Here is a 20,368-nt window from a genome sequence, read left to right on the forward strand (position 1 = left end):
GCTGAATTTTTGAAATTGTGGATATGAGCGCGTGCTACTGTTTACGTTTTATTTTCTATTTGTTTACGTTTTATTTAGTTATATATATATATGGGAATATGGAAACACCTTGTGAAATGCATGTTTGAAAAGAAAGTTTGATTTTAATGAAATATGTAGGTGGCGCTGGCGTTTTTGACTACTGACGCCACCTATACAACTTCGTAAATTTGCTAAACAGTTCAGTTGTTGTCGGAGTACTGTTATGTAAGGTTGTCATTGCATTATGTCAGAGTTAACAGACTTCGAACGTGGGCAAATTGTTGGAGCACGTATGGTAGGTGCTTCCGTAAGCAAGGTAGCCGAGGTGTTTAGTGTTTCAAGAGGTACTGTATCGAAGATTTATTCCGCATATTTGAAAAGCGGAAAAATATCTGCTAAATCACAGCGCAGACGAAAGTGTGTCCTGAGTGATCGTGACAGACGATCATTAAGGGCAATCGTGACGAAAAATAAGAAGACCACAGCTGCAAAAGTTACTGCTGAAATGAATGTTGTGTTACCGAACCCTGTGAGTACCAAAACAATTAGAAGGGAGCTTCATAAACAGGGAATTGCTGGCCGTGCTGCAATTGAGAAGCCACTCATCAGTGATGCTAATGCCCGTAGCAGGAAGAGGTGGTGTTAAAGTCATAAAGCCTGGACTATAGAGCAGTGGAAGCGAGTAATATGGTCTGACGAGTCTTCTTTCACATTGTTTCCCACTTCTGGCCGAGTTTACGTCTGGAGAACGCCATCTCAAGCCTATAATACAGACTGCTTGTTGCCAAGAGTGAAACATGGCGGGGGTTCTGTTATGGTTTGGGCAACCATATCGTGGTTCTCTGCTAGCCCCATGATAACTGTGTCAGGGCACATGACTGCCAAGACTTATGTGAACATTTTGGCCGATCAAGTTCATCCCATGGTACAAACTTTGTTCCCCGATGGTGATGGTGTCTTCCAAGACGACAAAGCCCCTGTTCACACAGCTCACATTGTCCAGGACTGGTTTTCTGAGCACGAGGATGAGTTGTCCCATCTCCCCTGGCCACCACAGTCACCAGACCTGAATATTATCGAACCTTTGTTGTCTACATTGGAACCGAAAGTGCGTTCTCGTTATCCACCGCCAACATCGTTATCTGAACTTGCCACCGTTTTGCAGGAAGAATGGTATAATATTCCCTTGGCAAACATACAGGAACTGTATTTATCCATTCCGAGAAGACTGCAAGCTGTTTTGGATGCCAACGGGTTTCCTACACCATATTAAGCAAAGAAACATGTTTTTTTAAAGGTGTTTCCATATTTTTGTCCAACCCCTGTATATATGGCGTATAAATGCTGCTATTAATTTAGTAGAAAATCTCGCATTTTATAAGTTTATTTAATCGTGAACATTTAACTTTCGCGAAACTTATTACTCGCTGATATTCGGATTAATTTCCGTGGCATATTAGCGCTCTTTATATCGACAAAATGACTCAGGGTACAACTAGCCTCGAATATTATTCTTTTACTAACACCTATGGATTAAAAGAATTAAGGTTTTTTTTTTTTTTTTTTTTTCCCTGAGCTGAGAAGTGTTTCAATAAATCTAGTAGTTTGATATCTCAATGCTTGCATTCCTTTGATTTTGAAAGTGTGAGGTTCAAAATATATATTGTGAATGACCTGATTATACCTATTGTTATTATTAAAAGTTACATATGAATAGATTAAAAAATATTTGTTGTGAAAAAGATACATCCATTCTGTTTGAACAGTACTTCTTGCGCAGGCAATACATTTAAGAGTGAACAGTTATTAATGGGAGAATAACACACTAAATGTGTAGAAATGCAAATTAGGAAAATTCACTTTGAGTAAAACTGTGCATTGGCTGTTATTATAGAACATATTTTTCATACAGATTGCAAAAGAAATTGCTAAGACTTCTGTTATAATTATGCTTATAGTTGATCTAACTTCGCACGGAAAACTTTCACAAGAAATCCACAATGAATTAATTATTTTGTACAGGAAATTGCATGGAAAATCATTTTCAACCATCTTGCCTAAAGCTCGATAAAGTCATGTAAAATGCCAAAAATATTACTGGAAGCCCATTGGTCCATTCTAGAAGCCACTGCCTTAGCGGCCATACAGATGTGCACTTACGAAATATGCTATCAGGAATTCTAAAGATGTTTAATGTTTTAAATGTTTAATGATATTGCTGTTGAACTGAGTTTTGTGGTTTAAGTGCGAAGAACGTGATATTTAATAAATAAAGGTAACACACAAAACGTTAGAAAAACGTCCCTTGCTTTCTGAATTTTTTTTAAATTTGAAGACTTAGGTGCAAGAGACATTTGAATCAGGGTCCTGGGCGATATCCGCATCCTGAGTAGAACAGGTAGCAATTGCATAACTTTTGCTAGCGAATGAGATTTTTCGTAATTTGTGTAATGGGACATAGGAAAACCGTTTTTAGTTGGTATGTTGTTACGCCTGTAAGATAAATTATTTCATCATTGTTCTACTGCGTATTTACTTAAGTACCAAATAAAGATTTTTTTTTCCTTTTCTGTTTAGATGTGTTTGGCTGAATGTGTTTACAACGTTTCCATGAAATTATGTAACTGTGTCATTCCCAATATCATGTATTACCATGAAGACAGAATTTGTTCAGGAAGTAAGATATTCTAAGAAAAATTTTATGAGTAATGATAGATATTACATTTTATTAAAATTTTATCTAATTTACTGTAAAGAATGCATTAGCGCACATGTTAACATTACAGTTGTGGAGTTTAACAAATAGCAATCTGTTGCAATAATAATTGTCAAACTTAATTTTGTTCCACCATCATTTTGCGAGTAAATTGGATCATTAGTGAATAATAAATTTAATGATAGTAGTTGCTGATTGATGCTGAAATATTGTACTGAAGACATGGAATTTTATGCGGATTTTTTTTTTTTTTTTTTTTTTTTTTTTTTTTTTTTCTCTTGTGGGGAGGGACTTTGCTTAGTTGCAAAAAGGAAGGATTTTGGTGAAAAGGGCCTTTCACAAATCGTATTCTACACAGTATTACATAGACAAGAAACACGAGAAGATCCCATACAATTTGTCTAATTCTGCTACTTTTTAATACATATAGTAAGAATGAACTGAGTTGAGACGTGTTTCTTTTTTAGTTAATAAATATCTGCGCAATAGAAAATGGCATCTTGAATTTTTGCACAGCATTAATATGATTATGCACTAGCATTCTTAAAAATTATAACACAACTAAGGTTTGGTGTAATGAAATGAAATTTAGGCAGTAGATTTTATTACCTATAAAATAAAAGGGGAATAGAACTAATAAGCAGAACAACTACTAAAAAATCATCATGTGCTGAATTTTACCACGTGAAATAACCAACTACACAGTTGCTATTTATTGCTAGAATTTATCCGTATTTAATACCCTTAAAATCAGATGAGCCAATTATTATGCAACTATATTTCATATAGTTAGAGGGCATGAATCTGACAAAAGTGCCATTCAGGAAAGGAGCATTTTCATGTGGAATTTAGAACTTGTTCCACTGCCACATAAAACCATATTAGAATTGATAAGGGGCATCTTCCAACTTTGATTTCGATACCCTGCAGATAACGCTGAGCCTACCTGAATGAAGTCACTAAAACCTGTGTTCCATCCAAAGATAATTAAAATAATAGATTTAGTTCCGTTGTTACAAGGTAACAATTGGGCTTTTTTCTTAAAAATTAGAAGTTAAATAGTACTTAAAAGTACTTATTAAATAGTTCTTAAAAATTAGAATATAATTTTCTTAAAACCCTCAATAATTAAATATTTTTGAGAGACCTTTCGACAACTACCTATGGAGATGACCAGTCTGGAATTGCAAGATTTCGAAAATCTCAGAAGCCACTTCCAATCTCTATTATAACAATATTCATCTATTTATTTATAAATGCCTGACTTTAGGTACACTGCGAAAAAAAAAAGCGACATTTCTATATCTCCCGTTCTACTGGGCCGATTGACGAATTTCAACTTGCGTTTTTCATGTCTCGAAAGCACGCCGTAGGATATATATTAGATTTATATATAGAAAAAATTTTTCTAATATAGGTATTTTGACAAAAAATCGGACTTTTTCTAAAATGGCATGCCAATATTTTTGCTTATTCTGATTCTACGGCTCAAATTATGCCAAACTGCCAAATTCTGTAAAACTCGTACGAGTAATTTTTTAAAAATAAACTCTTAAAATTTTAGCTCCTCAATGTTAATTGAATTTGGTATATAATTATTAATATCTCTTTTTCTATTAAACTTACTTGATTCCATCTTCCTGGATTGGAAATTTAGGCTTAATCCAAATATAATTCGCCCATTTTTTATTATTGATTTTAAAAATTTGTATTTTTAAATATTTTTTATAAATTTTTTGAAAACATTTTTGTATTATAACCTATACAATTTTTAACATCATCTTAAAGGTAGATGAATTTCTAAGCATGTCTGAAAAAAAATTATTTTTGTTCAAAATTTCATAAGATATACATAAATTTACATTTTGACGCGTTTTGAAATTTGGCGTATTTAATATAAGGGATAATAACGAAAATGTGATTTACGCACGTTGCTAAGAGTATTTGAAAGAATGAATAATGGGCCTTTTTTTTTCTCGTGCATCAAAGAAAAATAAGGAAAGTAAGTAGGTTACTATAAATTAAGAATCCTGCCAAGTGAATTATTCTAGACGCAAACTGAAAAAAAAAAAAAAAAAAAAAAAAAGATAAATTTTTTAATTTCTTCCTAAATTTCTCACAAAAAATTACAAAATTGAATATTTAGGCATAATTTGAGTCGTAGAATCGAAGTATCGGGAAAAAATTGATATGTTATTTCAGAAAAAGTCTGAGTTTGTGCAAAATACCTATGTTAGAACACTGCTATATATAAATCTGATATATATCCTAGGCCACGCTTTCAATGCATGGAAAACACAGTTTGAATTTCGAATCGGCCCAGTAGAACAGGAGACATATGAACTGTCATGTTTTGCATCACTTTTGATGACAGAATTAAAGGTATTAAATGTAGAGTACGTGTTTAAATGTCCTTTGTCCACAGGTTGTTCAATGTTTCAGAGAGAACTGGAGAATTTCTAGATCTAATATAAAAGAAATGAGCATTGAGGCAATGATATCCAGTCAAAACACGAAATAACGCTAGAGCTATGGCGGGAAAAGAATCAAGGATCATATGCACTGTGGCAAGAGAGTCCCTTTTCACCTGAACTAAATGTGTGTAACAGTGTAAGATGGTAAGATATTTAAGATTTGAACCTGCCATACTGATCATTGATATGGCAACAATGCTCGTCAGGTTAATTTCAAAGTGATTGCCGCGGGACTGCCCGGGGAATGAAGTCTGTGCTTTCTTAGTTTATTATCTCGCCTTTCTGTGCTTGGTGAAGAACAATGACAGATACCAGCGACTAGTGTGTGGGTCATGAACGGAAGCAAAACAACGAAAATATGATACAGATGATGGATAAGTTTCGTGAATTCGGTTAGGAGTCATCAATTCATCAGACTTTGATCACATGAGGGAAGAACGTTTTGGGCGGGGATGTCTGAAGATTACATCTTTGGTCCATACTTCACTGAGGGTTCCGTGACCCAGGTTACTTATCTGGAGATGCTGAATGATTGCCTTTTTCGACAGCTGCAAAATGTGGGCATCAAGGAAACGATTCAACATCAGCATTAGTTCGTTACCAACACGATGGACAGCTTACCACTTCGCAGTTGCTGTAAGACCCAAAATCAATAGCCCTTTAACCTTGGCCGCCTGGAAGTCCGGGCTTTACAAAACCAGACAATGCCCTGTGGAGGATCATCAAATCATACGTCAGAAAGGAGCGGTGTGTGGACAATGATGCTCTGTGGGCAAGTGTGCTTGAAGTCTTCCCCCATGTGACATCGCAGCTGTTAAAGCGGATGAGTAGGAGAATATTATTAACTGTGAAATTATAATTAACTAAATTAACAATTATCTGTGAGAGTTTGGGCTGTACAATGAGCAATTGCATGTGTAAAAAGACTTTTTGGCTACCCTGTACGTTATCCAAAATAATTGCCTAGTCCTTTCCCTAGATTTTACGCACAGATTTGAATCATGAATCTTATTGAATTTTATATCTTTTGTTCTCTTACCAGAATGAAAGTTCATAAAATTTTTGTGTTTTTGGAGGACAGTCATTTTTCTTTTCCAGGAAATCTGCATTTCCAGGCATTTCGCAATGCATTGGCACGCACTGTAGTATTATTGAATTGGTATGAATATTCAAAAGATATTGGCTCTCGTAAACACATTTTGAGTCGCTAGTTCTGGTGCTGGCAAAACTTCTATCTGCATAGAGTCATCTAATTGATAATCAGTGCCTTTTGCGCGGTTGTTTCTTTTGTCTTCAACTTTATCCCGTGAAGTACAATAAAATAACTTTTTTCTTGCTCTTTTTTAATGTAGTTTGCTCAAAATCATAGGAATACAGGAAGGGAATTACATGTTTTTCCTTAGCTATGTATTATTTCTTTTGATTCTGTAATAAAAGAACCGCGATACCGTTACCGTTGGCACACAAGTAACGAGTACAAAGAGAAGAGAGAAACTGAGACTATTTAGGAGATATACATGAACCGATAGAATAATTAGGAGTAATGATAGGAAACCACGAAAGCTTCTTCAAGTTCGAAATCGTCATGAAATTATCTGAAGACAACCGCATTGTAGATGCCGAAAGGCTTTTTAGAAGTAATTAATTAATCAATACTTTACCCCATTTATTTTTTTATTTAAATTATTGTTTTTTATTATGTGGTTACATTATACTCTATAGTTTTGTAGCTATAACAAAATATTTTGTTATTATAAATTAACTTCTTTGAGATTTACAAATAAAATCACTACGTAGTACTACAATGAAAAAACAGTTGAGGAAGGATAAGTGTAAAATCGTGAAAAAGTAAGTAATAGGAAAACATAAACCATTGGATGTTCTAATACATGTGAATATTGATCTGAAATGAATATACATGTGAATGATCTACATTTACATACAGAATTTTTACTGTTCCGCATCCCCATGCAGAATAATATATATAATAAACTTAGAAAGCATAATTCATGTCAATAGTCAATATTCACATACATAACACGTGCGTATTGACCTGAAATTTAATGCATATGAATACTGACCTAGATTTCAACAGAATTGTTTCCGTTTAGAAATGAACATCTCCCTTTCATTTTCAAATTTTTGGGTGAGATATTCAGATAGAATACAAACGCACAGGTTATAGATTTGCATATCAACTAACTCACGAAATTCAGAACGTTTTTCACATTCTGCAGACAAATAAGTGAATATGTCTAGTTTCAATGTAATTTGAAAATGCCAGAGAATAACTGGATCAAATTGCAAAATATGGGTAATATGTAATATAGAATTGGTTTGTATTTAGAAACAATTTATTTTACATATTTGGAAAAGAAAATTTAAAGTTTTGAAAATGTTAAATAAAACTTCTTACTAGCTATGTACGGAAATAATAATATTATCGAGAATCATGATGTTAAATCGTGGAAAATGATAAGTAGGATGATTTAACTATTAAGAGCAAATCTTGAAGAAAAACCAAAAATCAAAAATTTATCTAAAAAACTGATAGTAACTGAGATTTCAAAATGTGTTATTAAAAGAATTAGAAAAAGTCGTATTAGTGTTACAATTTCATTCGCCTTTAAGCTTATTAACAAACTCTCTACATATAATAAAAGAAAGTGTCTGTGTGTGTCTTTCGTTCGTGCTGCGTGTAAGCTAAGAGAGAAATGTGGTTTGAGCAACAATTTTTCATTCATTGCTTTGGATACTGGACTGCTGACTGTTTTTTCTTGAAAATATGAGATTTATTGCTTATTTCATTGTAATTTTTTATATTATGTTTTAATTATATATAATTTTAATTATATAAAAAAATTTGCCTGATTTTTTTTAAGAAAATAAAGTTTTGATTTTATTACATTTTATATATCTTTTGAGAGAATTAACATATTTCTTTTATCCTCTTCTTTTATATCTAGGTGAAATGGACTGCTTTGATTTCAACGTCTCGCAATGTTATACTGTCTGCCAACAACCCTGCCAGTAAGTAACTGCAAATAAAGAACAAAATAGTTTTTCTTTTTTTATGTTCACTGGGAAAAAATTTACCATCTCAGGAACATACCATCAATTTTATTTTACAGTAGACTGAAAGTTGATCTTTGCGGAAAATAAATTGTGTCAAGATTCGGCAGAAGTGGCCTGGCCTAGAAATTAAGTCTATCAGTTCCCTTATCGTCTTTCTTGATGAAGAATTCGTCTTTCTTCATCTTTTAGAACGATCATCTTATAGATAAAAAAAAAAAAAAAAATGCAACAGACTGTTAATGGCGAGGTCCGTTGGTAAAATTTCTCAGGCTAATTCTTGTAATTTCTGGGAGGGGGTATTGTCTTAAGCTGTATGCCAATATGCATTGTCTTGCAGAAGTCGAAGAGCAGATCTAAATGAATTTTTCAGAGATGTGCTTCGCTTCATAACAGTATCATTTAGGGATGATGGTTCTGCCCAATGGGATCAATTCACCAAGTACTACCACATAAATATCTCCGAAAACGGCAAAATAATTTTGCTCACGTGAGTGCTTCTTTCGGTTGATATTTAAGTAGTTCGTTCTTCATCCAAGCCCGCATGTCTTTCACATTAACGTAGAGAATATATTCTGCCCTCTATTACGATGGAATCGATCACAGTGGTGCTGTGCACCTTCAATGTCTGTGCAAGCTTATATTCAATTATGTAATGCAATCCATAGCTCATCAACAACCTGAATCTGGCTTTGATCAAGGAGCATTCTTATATTTCGTAGCAACTACGTACCACAGTGTAATGTAACTTTTATTTTTTTAAATACTTTAGAAATATATTACTGTTAAAATATAACTTTGGTATCGGCACTCTTTATAACACAAAGTAACTAATATGTGGGCCTCACTCTTTAAAAGATAAAAAATAAATCATTAAATAAACTATAAGGAAATGTTATGAAGAAAAACTGGAAAACTAATTTAAAAGAACGATTGGTCTATTTCTGCAGTTTCTGTCTTTCTCTTTCCCTCTCGCATTATATCCGATCATTACTATGCGTTATCAAATGTCTTAGAAGCCCAAAAATTTATTCCACTAAGCTAAAATAGCTATACATTCATAGTTTATATATATCATCTCTATAAGAGATGTGTATAAATATCCGTGATTACGTTCTGATATTATATGCTATATCATCCCTTCGCCATTTCTTCTGATCCTGATCTTGGCTTTGATGTTGGTATACAAAGAGTCTTTATAATCTAAATTATTCAAACATTTCAATAAAAAGAAGAGGATTAAATTTTTTTTTTTGCTCAAACTCTAAAGAATTCATGCAACTAACAGTTTTACTTAAATATGCTCTAAAATCAAAAACTTTAGTTCGCGTTGGAGAAAAAGATCCAGACTGCTGATTGATTCAATGACTACCTATCGGTATGCTTCTTCAACGGATCAGAATGTGGAGATTTCACCACGTACTTCAACTTTTCTAAATTTCTCTGGGAATAATATAGCCGGGTTAAAATAATCTTAACTACTAGGCAGAGCATTCTATCAGGGGCTCGACGCCCAGTATCTTTGTTTTTTTTATCGATTTGAAGAAGCTTGGATGTCATACATCTATCTTAATAGAGTGTTAGCATGAGATTATAACACGGTTTTAGTAACTCAGTTTTTATTTAGAACATCTAGATATAATGGATTCTGAGAATTTCTCATAGATTTTTCTTTGCCACAATAAAGAATGGATTTTAGACATTTTTTCACCCCTGAAGTCACAAATATTCATATCTTTTCTCCAAAGCAGCTTGGATCAAATCATGTGCTGTAATCGCATTCAATTACCATCAAACTAAACGAATAATTAATTATGGATACATTTAGCTATCGAATGAGGATCAATTTTTGTATTATGTGCACTTCAAAGAATGCTGATATTGAATCACAAACTTTCACACATTCTCTAACTTGTACCCAACAACCCTGTACACTTTCTCCTCTGGTACTTAACGAGTGGTTTATCATATTTTTATATATACAAAAATTGAGATATGAGATTAATTCTTATTTTTCATATTCATTCTGTTTTGCACAGATTCACCGATTATGAATATGATGTTCAAGAAAGAAAACTAGAAAATAATGCTGTAAGTATATTACAAAAAAAAAAAAAATATTGGGAAGTGATCCCTTTGTTTTTTTCTTTGATAATTAAGAATATATATACTTTTGAAATACACTGCCTAGCATAACAAAGAAAATGCAACACCACAAAGAGTTGGAAAGCCAGGGAGGGGTTCCGATCCAGGCTCGAAGCCTATACACGATTGTCTCCCCAACCCTTGAGTGCATCTAATTGCGCGATGTAACGACCCAAAACGCCAGAAACCCAAATGCGCCAGAGTGTTTAAGAGATGATTAATAAGAAATAGAACTGTTTGGGAGATAAAAACAGCACCTCTTCATGATATAATATAACAGTATATTCTTTCTTGTTGTTTACAGGTTTGCTATGAAATATAACCACAAAGATTCCCTTGTTGTTTACAGGTTTGCCTCCGTTTGAGGTTGATTTAAAGCAGTCAAACGACAGTTAACTACGTTCTCCTACAACTACTCAACTGGAGAGAAATTTAGCGACCCTAGTGGCCAAGAAAGTATTTGGACATCTTATCAGAGCATGTTTGTTGTTTGTTTGTAGGAAGTAACCCACCCGCCTGACCACAAGTGGCTCCATAGCTTAATTAGGCTGTTCCAGTTATAGGTACTAACACATCACACATAATAAAGTAGAATTCAAACAGTGACTCTATTATTATTGATATAATTCATAATCTTTCTTGATAGATTTCTCGCCTTGTTAAAATTTCATAAAATACATTTCACATTAAAAGCTTCATTTATGATAAAATCTTTCCTTATATCTTTTAAAAGTGTGCAGGTCTTCACGATGTGTTTAGCATCTCCAATTTCATTGCAGTGCCGCAAAAGTCGGAATTTTGAGGTTTAAATTTTTTAAAATATGCAGCTAAATGGCCATGACCCTTTAAAATTTGAGCCATAATCAAGGCCGAGTGCTTTGCCATAATCAAATAACCTTAACCAATCTTTATAAGGGTAACGGCCTTTCTCTTCGACCCCTAGTCGACTATTAATGCTATTAATGCTAATGGTAACTTAAAGTGTGAAGTCATGTTGACAAGAAGTATGGCATTTAACAATCTCAGCAGGATTCGATCTCCATGTGGCCTCAAGACACTCACTCATTAATAAGGCAGAAACGAGATTCTCCACTTAATACCATTACCCTGACACCATTCATTGCATCAACGAGACTCTGTTGTCGACGCCACTGCAATCTTTCTCTTTGGTGGCTGGTGTCAAAAAGGCAAATTTCGAAAAGGACAGCTCGACTGCAAGAAATTTTTTGCTGATCTTCGGAAATTGTTCATGCTGATAATGGAGCATTCAAAACTTTTTACACATTCTTCGGAATACAAACAGTAATGATTTTAAGACCTCCACTGCAAAATTTCTAATGCATCAGTCCAAGCACCATTTCGTCTAGATGCACCCTTGCAACAATTCGCTTTCCTTCTTAAATCAAATGTCTCCGAATTCCCTCATCGACAAATGTTTACGTGCTTCAGCCATGATACGACATTATGACCAATCAGTAGTACGTAAGGCTAAAAAGAAACCTCCTGCTGTATCATCAGTTTTAAAAATGTATACGAGAAATGAGAAGGAGATCTTCCAGGCATCTCTTCGACTTATCGTTTGTTCTGAAAGGCAGAACAGTTAAAAAGTGGATACGTGGGGAGAGGGTAAATTAAAAATGAATGGTCATCTGAGTCTCTCTTTCCTTTTATTGTGCTTACTATCATGCTACCAAATTGAAAGTTAGATCATTTACATACATCAGAGAACTTAATGTTCCTCAGGGTTTGCATAATTTTACAAGATACCCGCGTTGCATATTCATTGTTAGGTAGAGTATATATTTGAATTATAGCTAATTAAAAAAAAAAATTAAAAAATAATGCTTACTTTGTACGAAAGCTTATTGGTGAATAATTTTTAGTTAAAAATCTTTTATTTAAAGATGAATGAAATGTATATTAGTAAGTTTTGGTGTCTTTGAATCAAAAGAAATATAAATTGCTGAATACGTATAAATGTACCATCCGTATATTTCTTAGGAACGCTTTCCAATTTAACAGCTTAATATTTTTATTGTATTTTTAGGCACAAACAATAGAAGAATTATATGCAGTAGAAACAAATACGTACGTATTTTTCAAAATTCTTACTGTCGACGTTTCTTCTGTATTTTATTTACTCTTTTAAAATGATTCCAAATGCTAATAATGTGTATTATAAATTAAGTAAAATGACCTCAAATATATTTTAATTCAAAATATAGTGTTTAGTCAATATTAAGTATTGGAGGCTTTTAACTCTTTCGCATCGAGAGAGGGCAAAATCTTCTTTCCCCAAACATCTAAAACGCCCGTGTCTAAGAATTTCTCCTTGAATACTTTTCCTTCCCCCATGACAAATTGAATACTACAGCGCTAACAATAACCTACTTAATTAAAGCGAGAACTTCTTTCTTAGACACTTTCATCCTGTGAAGTTCGCCCTTGGGACGGGATTGCAACTTCGGACATCAAAAGCTAAACACTGACATTAAACAAAGGAAAGAGAAGGAGCATTAAAATAATAGAATTACTTTTAGTAGCTTCAAAAGAATGATTTGCATGTCATTTAACAACACCTGAAAGCAATGAGTAATTCAGTAACGTGATGGGGGAAGCACTAGGTAGGAAATTATTCAGGCGTTTCGGACGTCCAGCCGATGTCTGAATGCTCGGGCGTTTAAGGCGACTTCGATGCGAAAGAGTTAAAGGGATTAGATTTTAAAGGATTATTTATTTATTTATTTCTAATGGCAGCCACAAGGCATTACACAAAAAGACAGAAAATTCAAGTGAACTGTAACAAGTAATGAAATAACAATGAATACTGTACACAATTAGCAACGTTTTTAACTAAATCTGTCCTATATAAAGATCATTGACAATGTAGCACAGCATTGGGATGAGTCTTATTCATATTTTCGAAGGATATTCAAAGCGCGCAAAATGGCTGCAATCAAACGCCATTTCTGTTTTCAATGATGGTGTCAGTTCTAGAGTACACCAGAGAGGAAGACTCTTAGACCTGGTCCTATTTCAAGCCCTTAACAAAGTTATTTCGCTTCCTTCAGAGACTATCCAAGGGAGCGCCACTAGGCCGTCAACCTCGAGAGAAATTTATGCACGCAACTAAAGTATTGAATCACAAGTCAGTGGCGACCAGACTTCAACTGGTCACCTACAAAGAAAACGAAGTACAGGTCAAAGACTGTCTTCCAGTGTTGATCAACGGGAGCAAACCCCGAGGACAACCTTTCAAAATCTAACTGTGTACCATCCCTGCCGAGCTTGAACATATTTCAGAAGAATCGATGGTTTTAGTGACTGTGAAGTCTAATTATGTACCTCAGGAGCCGAGTCTATCTAAGGACAGGTCTTAGCCAGAACGCGGGGGGGGGTGTCGGTTCTATAGAAATGGTTGATCAAATAATCATGATCAAGGAAGACTCTAAGGCAGTGATTTTTAGATTGTAATATGCATACCTCTAGCAGTACGCAAACAACTTTCGAAGTTAAGTGAGCAACCCTTAAGCGAGGACTTTTTTCCCTTTTAATTCTTTAAAGTTAAAATAATCTGAAAAGTGATTTCACACCAATATTTTCTCAGATTGCTGGTCGTGTTTTTATCATGCTATTTATACTTTTCCTCAATATTCAAGATGAGTGTTCAGGTGTAATTTTTTACTCTTTATTTTTCAAGTAATTACTAAAAAAGAGACATATCCTAAAAATAATTATATTTATTATTTTATTTTATTGACTGATTACATCGATGTCAAATGAAGAGTAATACTAAGGCTAAAAACATGATAATAAAGCAGGTTTGAGATATTTTAGTATAAATGATTATATAACAGATTAAAAACTACTCTAGGGTGTTGTTGCTTAATTATGAATGCCTTTTGATACCTCTCTGGGTAATTTTTTTTCTTTTGGTACATGAGATGTTTAGGGGCCAAGGGTTATAGTCTTCAAAAGGTTTGGGAACCAGGGCTTTAATGAAAGCAACTGTTCCTTCGCCTCCAAGGTTATTTTGAGATCTCTAATTAGACGAACGTTAAAGAACTTTTTTTGATGGTTTTATATAGTAGTAACTGGACTCCACTGACAAAGTCGGGACAAGTGTGAGGCAAGTAAACGGCTAGAAGGTTAAATTAGTGGTTAGAACGGCCAGGAGGTTAAATTAGCTGCGAGGTTTTAGAAATACATTAAAAAAACTTCAATTATGTGGTGTTATAATAACTGGACTCCACTGATAGAGCCGGGACAAGTGTGAGGCAAGTGATGCACTTGCGTCAGGTAAATGGCTAGGAAGTTAAATTAGCGGCTAGAAAGGCCGGGAAGTTAAATTAGCCGCGAGGTTTTACAAATACATTAAAAAAAATTCAATTATGTGGCGTTATATTTAACTGGACTCCATCGACAGAGCCGGGACAAGTGTGACGTAAGGGAGGCAGTTGCCTCAGGTGAACGGCTAGGAGGATTAGTTAGGAGGTCAAGATAGAAGGTTAAATTAGAAGCTATAACGGCTAGGAGGTTAAAGAAACTGCGAGGTTTTAGCAATACATTAAAAAACTTAAATCATGATTTTAAGCTCGCCGTTCGAGGAGCAACATTTTAAAATATCGCGTTTAAAGAGCTAGAAAGGGCGCTACATTGAGCACTTGCGCATTCATATACTTTTTCTAAATCAATTAAATTTGATATTTTAAGAGAGGCAGAAAAATTATTATTAGTTACTGTTTTATGTAATTGAAGCTCTTTATTACTGCTTTATATTTACATAAATGCATCAGATTTATATAAAACATCTTATAAGTAAATCAGTTCAAAATTTTTACGTATATCTTCGTGAAATTTAATAATGCAAAAAAAGGAAAACTTAAATAAAGGCCTGTAAACAAAAATTATTGATACATTAAGCTGAACTCTTAATAAAGGGTTTGTTGGTTTATTTAATTATGGCAAAGCACACGAGGGCTATTTGTTTAAGGGAAGGTATACCATTGTGGAATTCGTTCTAAGGAGAACTCAATTGTATGCACGTTACACATTATGGCAGCCACATTTGTTCACCTTTCAAACTTAGCAGAATAGTGAATTAAATCTTTCTGCATCTTCAGTGCCTTTTTACCGAGTTGGCCCAAAAGAAAACTTTCAGTTTTCTGCATCGAAAATTGTGCCTTCTTTCCTGCTGTCCGAATTGCTTGTTTTTGCGTACAAACTGTATAATTTTAATTGCAAAAATTGTTTTAACAGTATTTGGTGTTTTATGTTTTTCTATGTCTTTCAATTTTTAATGAAGTTATTTAGAAATTTTATGTATTTTTGCCTTCTTACGAAGTGAGAACTGAATTAATTGAATGAGAAGTATATATGTAATGAAATTCGAGGAAATACTTTTTAATGAAATGCAGAAAAAAATGCGTTAATTTAATATTCCATATGAGGAAGTCATGTGGTGTACACATCAGATTTTTTTTCTGCTAATAAAGAAAACTTCACGTGTTAAACGCTTTGCTCTTAGTGGCCCCCAGTAACCAAATTTAATGCTTGATTTTGCATACATTTAAGTTTATTAAGCTCGTTATGAAAGAAAGCTACCATCATAGCAAAAATAATGATTGGTAGACCAATTATACTCTGCCAAGCGTTTTGATCACAGACAATTATAGCTTTCCCCATTGTTTTCTATATAAGTAATTTCCATGTTATATTGTTATCAAAAGTCTCTCCTAAGTAAGTGCATTCTTTAATTATGAGAGAATATTATATTTAGACAATCACCTGCAAAATTAATACAAATGAAAAAAAAATTAAATATTAATATTAATTTTAGTTTAAATCACAAAATGGCTAGTGTGAAATCCACTGTTTTTCAGTTCTTAGTGTTACATTATTATCCTAGTACTATCCTTCTATCTTAACCATTTAAATTTTAACTATTTTTGCATTTATTTTAGTCCTTACGATCCATCCTTCTGTTCATATAAATATGTATTTACAGTTTACTTAATTTAGTAATTAACTATATCCGTTACAATAATTCCTCAAACAATAAAGATCATTATTTTTGCTCCTAGTGCATGTTTAAGGAAAAAGACTCTCACAACCAAGTTACACGAAAAAAAAAAAAGAAAAAAAAAAAAAAGCAAGCTGGCTGCATTGATGGGTTCTGCGATTTTCCTCATTTGTAACGTGAATACAAACCTGCGTGCCTTAGAAAGTTCTCCACGAAGGCATCCCTTCCCTTTGTGGATAGCTGTCGTGTACTTTGCCATATTCACATAACCTATAACAGATGAAAAAAAGTATATTTCGAAAGTCTGCCAATTATCAATAAGATATTGACAAGGAAAGTCACGATAAAGTTTAACAGTGTTTGATAAAATATTTTCGGAAACATCATTATGACTGACAATAATGTCAAAATGCTCTTTAAAGAGTAAGCTGAAGGCGAATTTAAACTTAAATTGATAGCAAAACTCAGTTTTAATTTAGCTTTAAACAGTGGTGTAGCTAGGGAAGGGCAAGGATGGATGCTGCGCATCTGAATGCTGCCTCTGGATGCTGCGCTCGGAGGCAGCAGAGGGCGTTAAATTTATGTTAGGATATTTTAGAATGAAATGTTTTCCATTCTTGGCAAACAGGAGGGAGCGTGAAATCTTCAGTCATCCCCTGGGCGCTAAAAACCTAGCTACGACTCTGGCTTTAAAACAGACACTCAGTGCATTTTAAAAGACAATACTCGGGCCTCCCTTTGTTAAAGACATATATTACTTTGCTCACTGACTCCAAAAATTATTCTGCCCTCCTGGTGCTTCCAAATTGCTTTGCAGTTTCCTTCTTAAAATTTATTTTTAATTTTTTAGTAGCATTTTATTCATGTAAAATTCTATGAATTACATATATCTCTATATAACTATCTTTTCATTCTTTTGCAGAGATCACCTCGCCATCGTCTTGATATTCTTAAAACGTCCTGAGATAATCATTTATTCTCATCGTCCGCAGTATGAAGTAAGTACCAGATGGATGCTGATTTTTTTAACTAATTAATTAAGATTACTGTTGAAGAAGGGCAAGAACCTCACTATGCTTTGCAAGTATAATTTTACTATATTAATGAATATGTAATTATTATTACTTGGAATCAGCACATTTGTTCTAATTTTTATTCAAATTATTAAAACATGTATAATGTATGACTTCAACAACTAATGCTAAGATTAGAATATTGTTTGACGTCTATCAGATCCGAATACTATTCATTTTCGTCAATAAATAGTGAACGTATTTAAATCCTTGGCTAAAGAATCCGCCCTTTCATTGCTCTGGAGACCTTGTAGGATTTCCCTTATTTTGCATCACAAACTTATTTTAATTTTGATACCTTTACTGAACTTCTCAACTTCCCCTCACATTCTCTCGCCAGGATGTAAATTTAAAGTTAAGTGAAGTGCATATTTAAACGGATGAATCTCGGAGCGCGTTTTCGCTAGCCAGTGCACGTTTCGTTGTTGTTTCGCTAGTCAGCCTCTTGGCCATTTTGGATTTATCATCACGCCTGTTAGGTTTTTGTGAGTCAACCTGTTAGGCTAACTTACGTGCTATCCAACACTATTTATTTTAGATTTTGACTTGAATTATATTCTACATTTTTAGTTTCACCGCAAGTTTGACGGTGCCGTTGTAAAGCACAAAGATCATGCCTTTATGTTAACTATTTTGAATTAATAAAGTTAATTCAAAATAGTGTCTTCTTCTGCGCTGGTATTTATTAGCGCCTGTGCGAGAATTCGCTAGGTTCAATATAGGATCTAATTTAGGTTATGTGGAAAAACAGAGAACGACCCTACAACCTCTGCATGCCTTGACACGTGAAAAAAGAATGTTTATTTGACCATTAAACTCCTTCCTTGCCAATAGCGCTGAAATCTACAAGAAAAATATGTCGGTCACTTCACACTCGTCCAAATGTTCCGCCGTCCATTAATACATAAAACACAAAAGGCGAATCAGCTAGTCCAATGCGAAATAAATGACTCTGTAGATAGTCATGCCCTGTCAATTCTGGCGCAGCCCGCAAAAAGGCCATTGGCCGACATAAATTATGCCAGGAGGGTCGGGCTGCATCCCTCTTATCATATCATGCCCTGTCAATAGTCTAAAAGATGCAACCGCAACACTCCAAGGCTTGCCAGCACAAGCCCGAGTGGCAAAATCTCTAAAAGTCTTTCTATATGTTAGCAATGTCAGAAGCTTAATAGAATGGAGGTTTGCCCTCTTTTTTGCAAGCATATGAGCTATCTCATGAAAAAAAAATATCATTGTGCTCTTTTAATTTTACGTATAAATCCTTAATGTCATGGAAGGCTTGATTATAGTTCTCCAGACAGGAAAAGCGCAGAAGAACAGAGTATACGAAAATTGTATGTCCACTTTTCAAATTTCTGTCTATTCATCTCAAAGCATGAAGAATGGCCTGTACTTCAGCCTGAAATACTGAATTTGTAATTTAATCTCTGTATTATTTATCTCTGCACCCCAAAAATTGACAACAAAAGCCGAACCTATGCACTCTTCGAACTCGGCGCCATTAGTGTAAATGTCAAATTCATGGATTTCTGTGAGAGTCTTCTATGCATGGGATGAATCAAATCCACAATTAATGTCTCGTAGGCGGCTCTTGTTACTACAGAGTCTCCATATAATTTCATTTCCAGGAGACAAGGTCTTAATAAAAATTTGTCATTAAAGCACTGAAAGAGCAATGAGAGGGACGAAAAGCCAGCAAACAGAATAGGCAAGCTCCGTTGATGTAATCCTAAATAGTCTAGTAATGGACAGCATCCAGCCTCTCTGTATAGTACTTAGTTTCAATCACAATCTTAATAATTCGCTCGCTCTAACCTCCCAGAGACTAAAGCCATACATTGCAATGGGAATAATTACATTTCTATAAAGCTCCCCAATTTTTCAAAGCAAGGGCGTCTGAACCAAAATTCTTTTTGTATTTGTTTAAAATCATATCTGTTCATTTACTGATAAAACTAAAATGTTCATAAAAATTCAATTTGATATTCAAGATAGTACCTAAATAAGTCAAACTGTTATTAATGCGTGGTTTTTGCGTTTTCGTGCTAAGTAACTTGCGGTAATGAAAGATGTGAAGCCATCTGCATAGAACTGAACGATTAATGAACGTTTTGTCACAGCTAGGTAAACATACCATAGTTGTAACTAAAAATATGCCACTTTCTACAATATTCAATATCACTTAACTGCCTGCACTGTTAGAATATAATGGAAAAAACTCAGGATAAGCATGAATATTAATTTTGACTAAAATGCTTTCTAAAAATGCAACTAAATTCCAGAACAAATGCGTTTAATTAAAACAAATTTTATCTGTCTTAATTTTTTTTTTGGCAGAAAGTACATATCTATTGTTAGAAATTACTGACTTGTCGAATTTTGATATATTACAAGACTTTTTCTTTAACTTTATGATGTATGTTAAAGTGCGTTTATAAATCAACAATGAATATTAATTCTTATTTACAGGACATTGAAGTTTTCAGCTTTATGGGTGGTTATGTTGGTATGTGGCTGGGAGTTTCCCTGGTTGCTGTTTTCGATTTTCTGGAAAGTGTGACTCTCGTCATTTGCTACTGGATCCATAACCGAATCTCAATTAAAAAAGACCTAAAAATTGAGTTAGGTTGACGAATTGCATCTCTACCTGTTTAAATTGTTTCTTAATGCTAAGAAAAGAGCAAGTTTTTGTATTCTTTCTTGTTGCTCAACTCTTATCCAATGTACTGAGAAAACAAGCTTTCAGTATGAAATGAGCAATGTACTTCGTAATATTGGAGATTACTTTATTAAAATAGTGATTTAAAACTGTCTTTATTAAAATCTTGACTTGCCTTTCGAA

The 20,368-nt window shown here is 33.9% G+C and overlaps 1 protein-coding gene across 4 annotated transcripts in view; it reads left to right on the top strand.

Annotated features, from left to right (window-relative positions):
* The window catches only part of LOC118190969 (FMRFamide-activated amiloride-sensitive sodium channel-like), a 63,291-nt gene extending 42,923 nt beyond the window's left edge, over positions 1–20,368 (top strand). For 3 of the 4 annotated variants that reach the window (XM_085814101.1, XM_085814102.1, XM_085814103.1), the window contains exons 8-13: positions 2,599–2,698; positions 8,178–8,241; positions 10,323–10,374; positions 12,476–12,516; positions 17,373–17,448; positions 19,996–20,368. In XM_085814101.1, coding sequence (XP_085670227.1) covers positions 2,599–2,698; positions 8,178–8,241; positions 10,323–10,374; positions 12,476–12,516; positions 17,373–17,448; positions 19,996–20,157 — 495 coding nt within the window. In that variant the 3' untranslated portion in view covers positions 20,158–20,368. Of the gene's footprint in view, positions 1–2,598; positions 2,699–8,177; positions 8,242–10,322; positions 10,375–10,777; positions 10,992–12,475; positions 12,517–17,372; positions 17,449–19,995 lie in introns of all 4 variants that reach the window. The other variant, XR_015040452.1, reaches the window with a different exon arrangement.

Source organism: Stegodyphus dumicola, chromosome 3, assembly GCF_044657685.1.
Source record: "Stegodyphus dumicola isolate Sdum_Otavi_A_Nest chromosome 3, ASM4465768v1".
Classification (NCBI taxonomy): Eukaryota; Metazoa; Arthropoda; class Arachnida; order Araneae; family Eresidae; genus Stegodyphus; species Stegodyphus dumicola.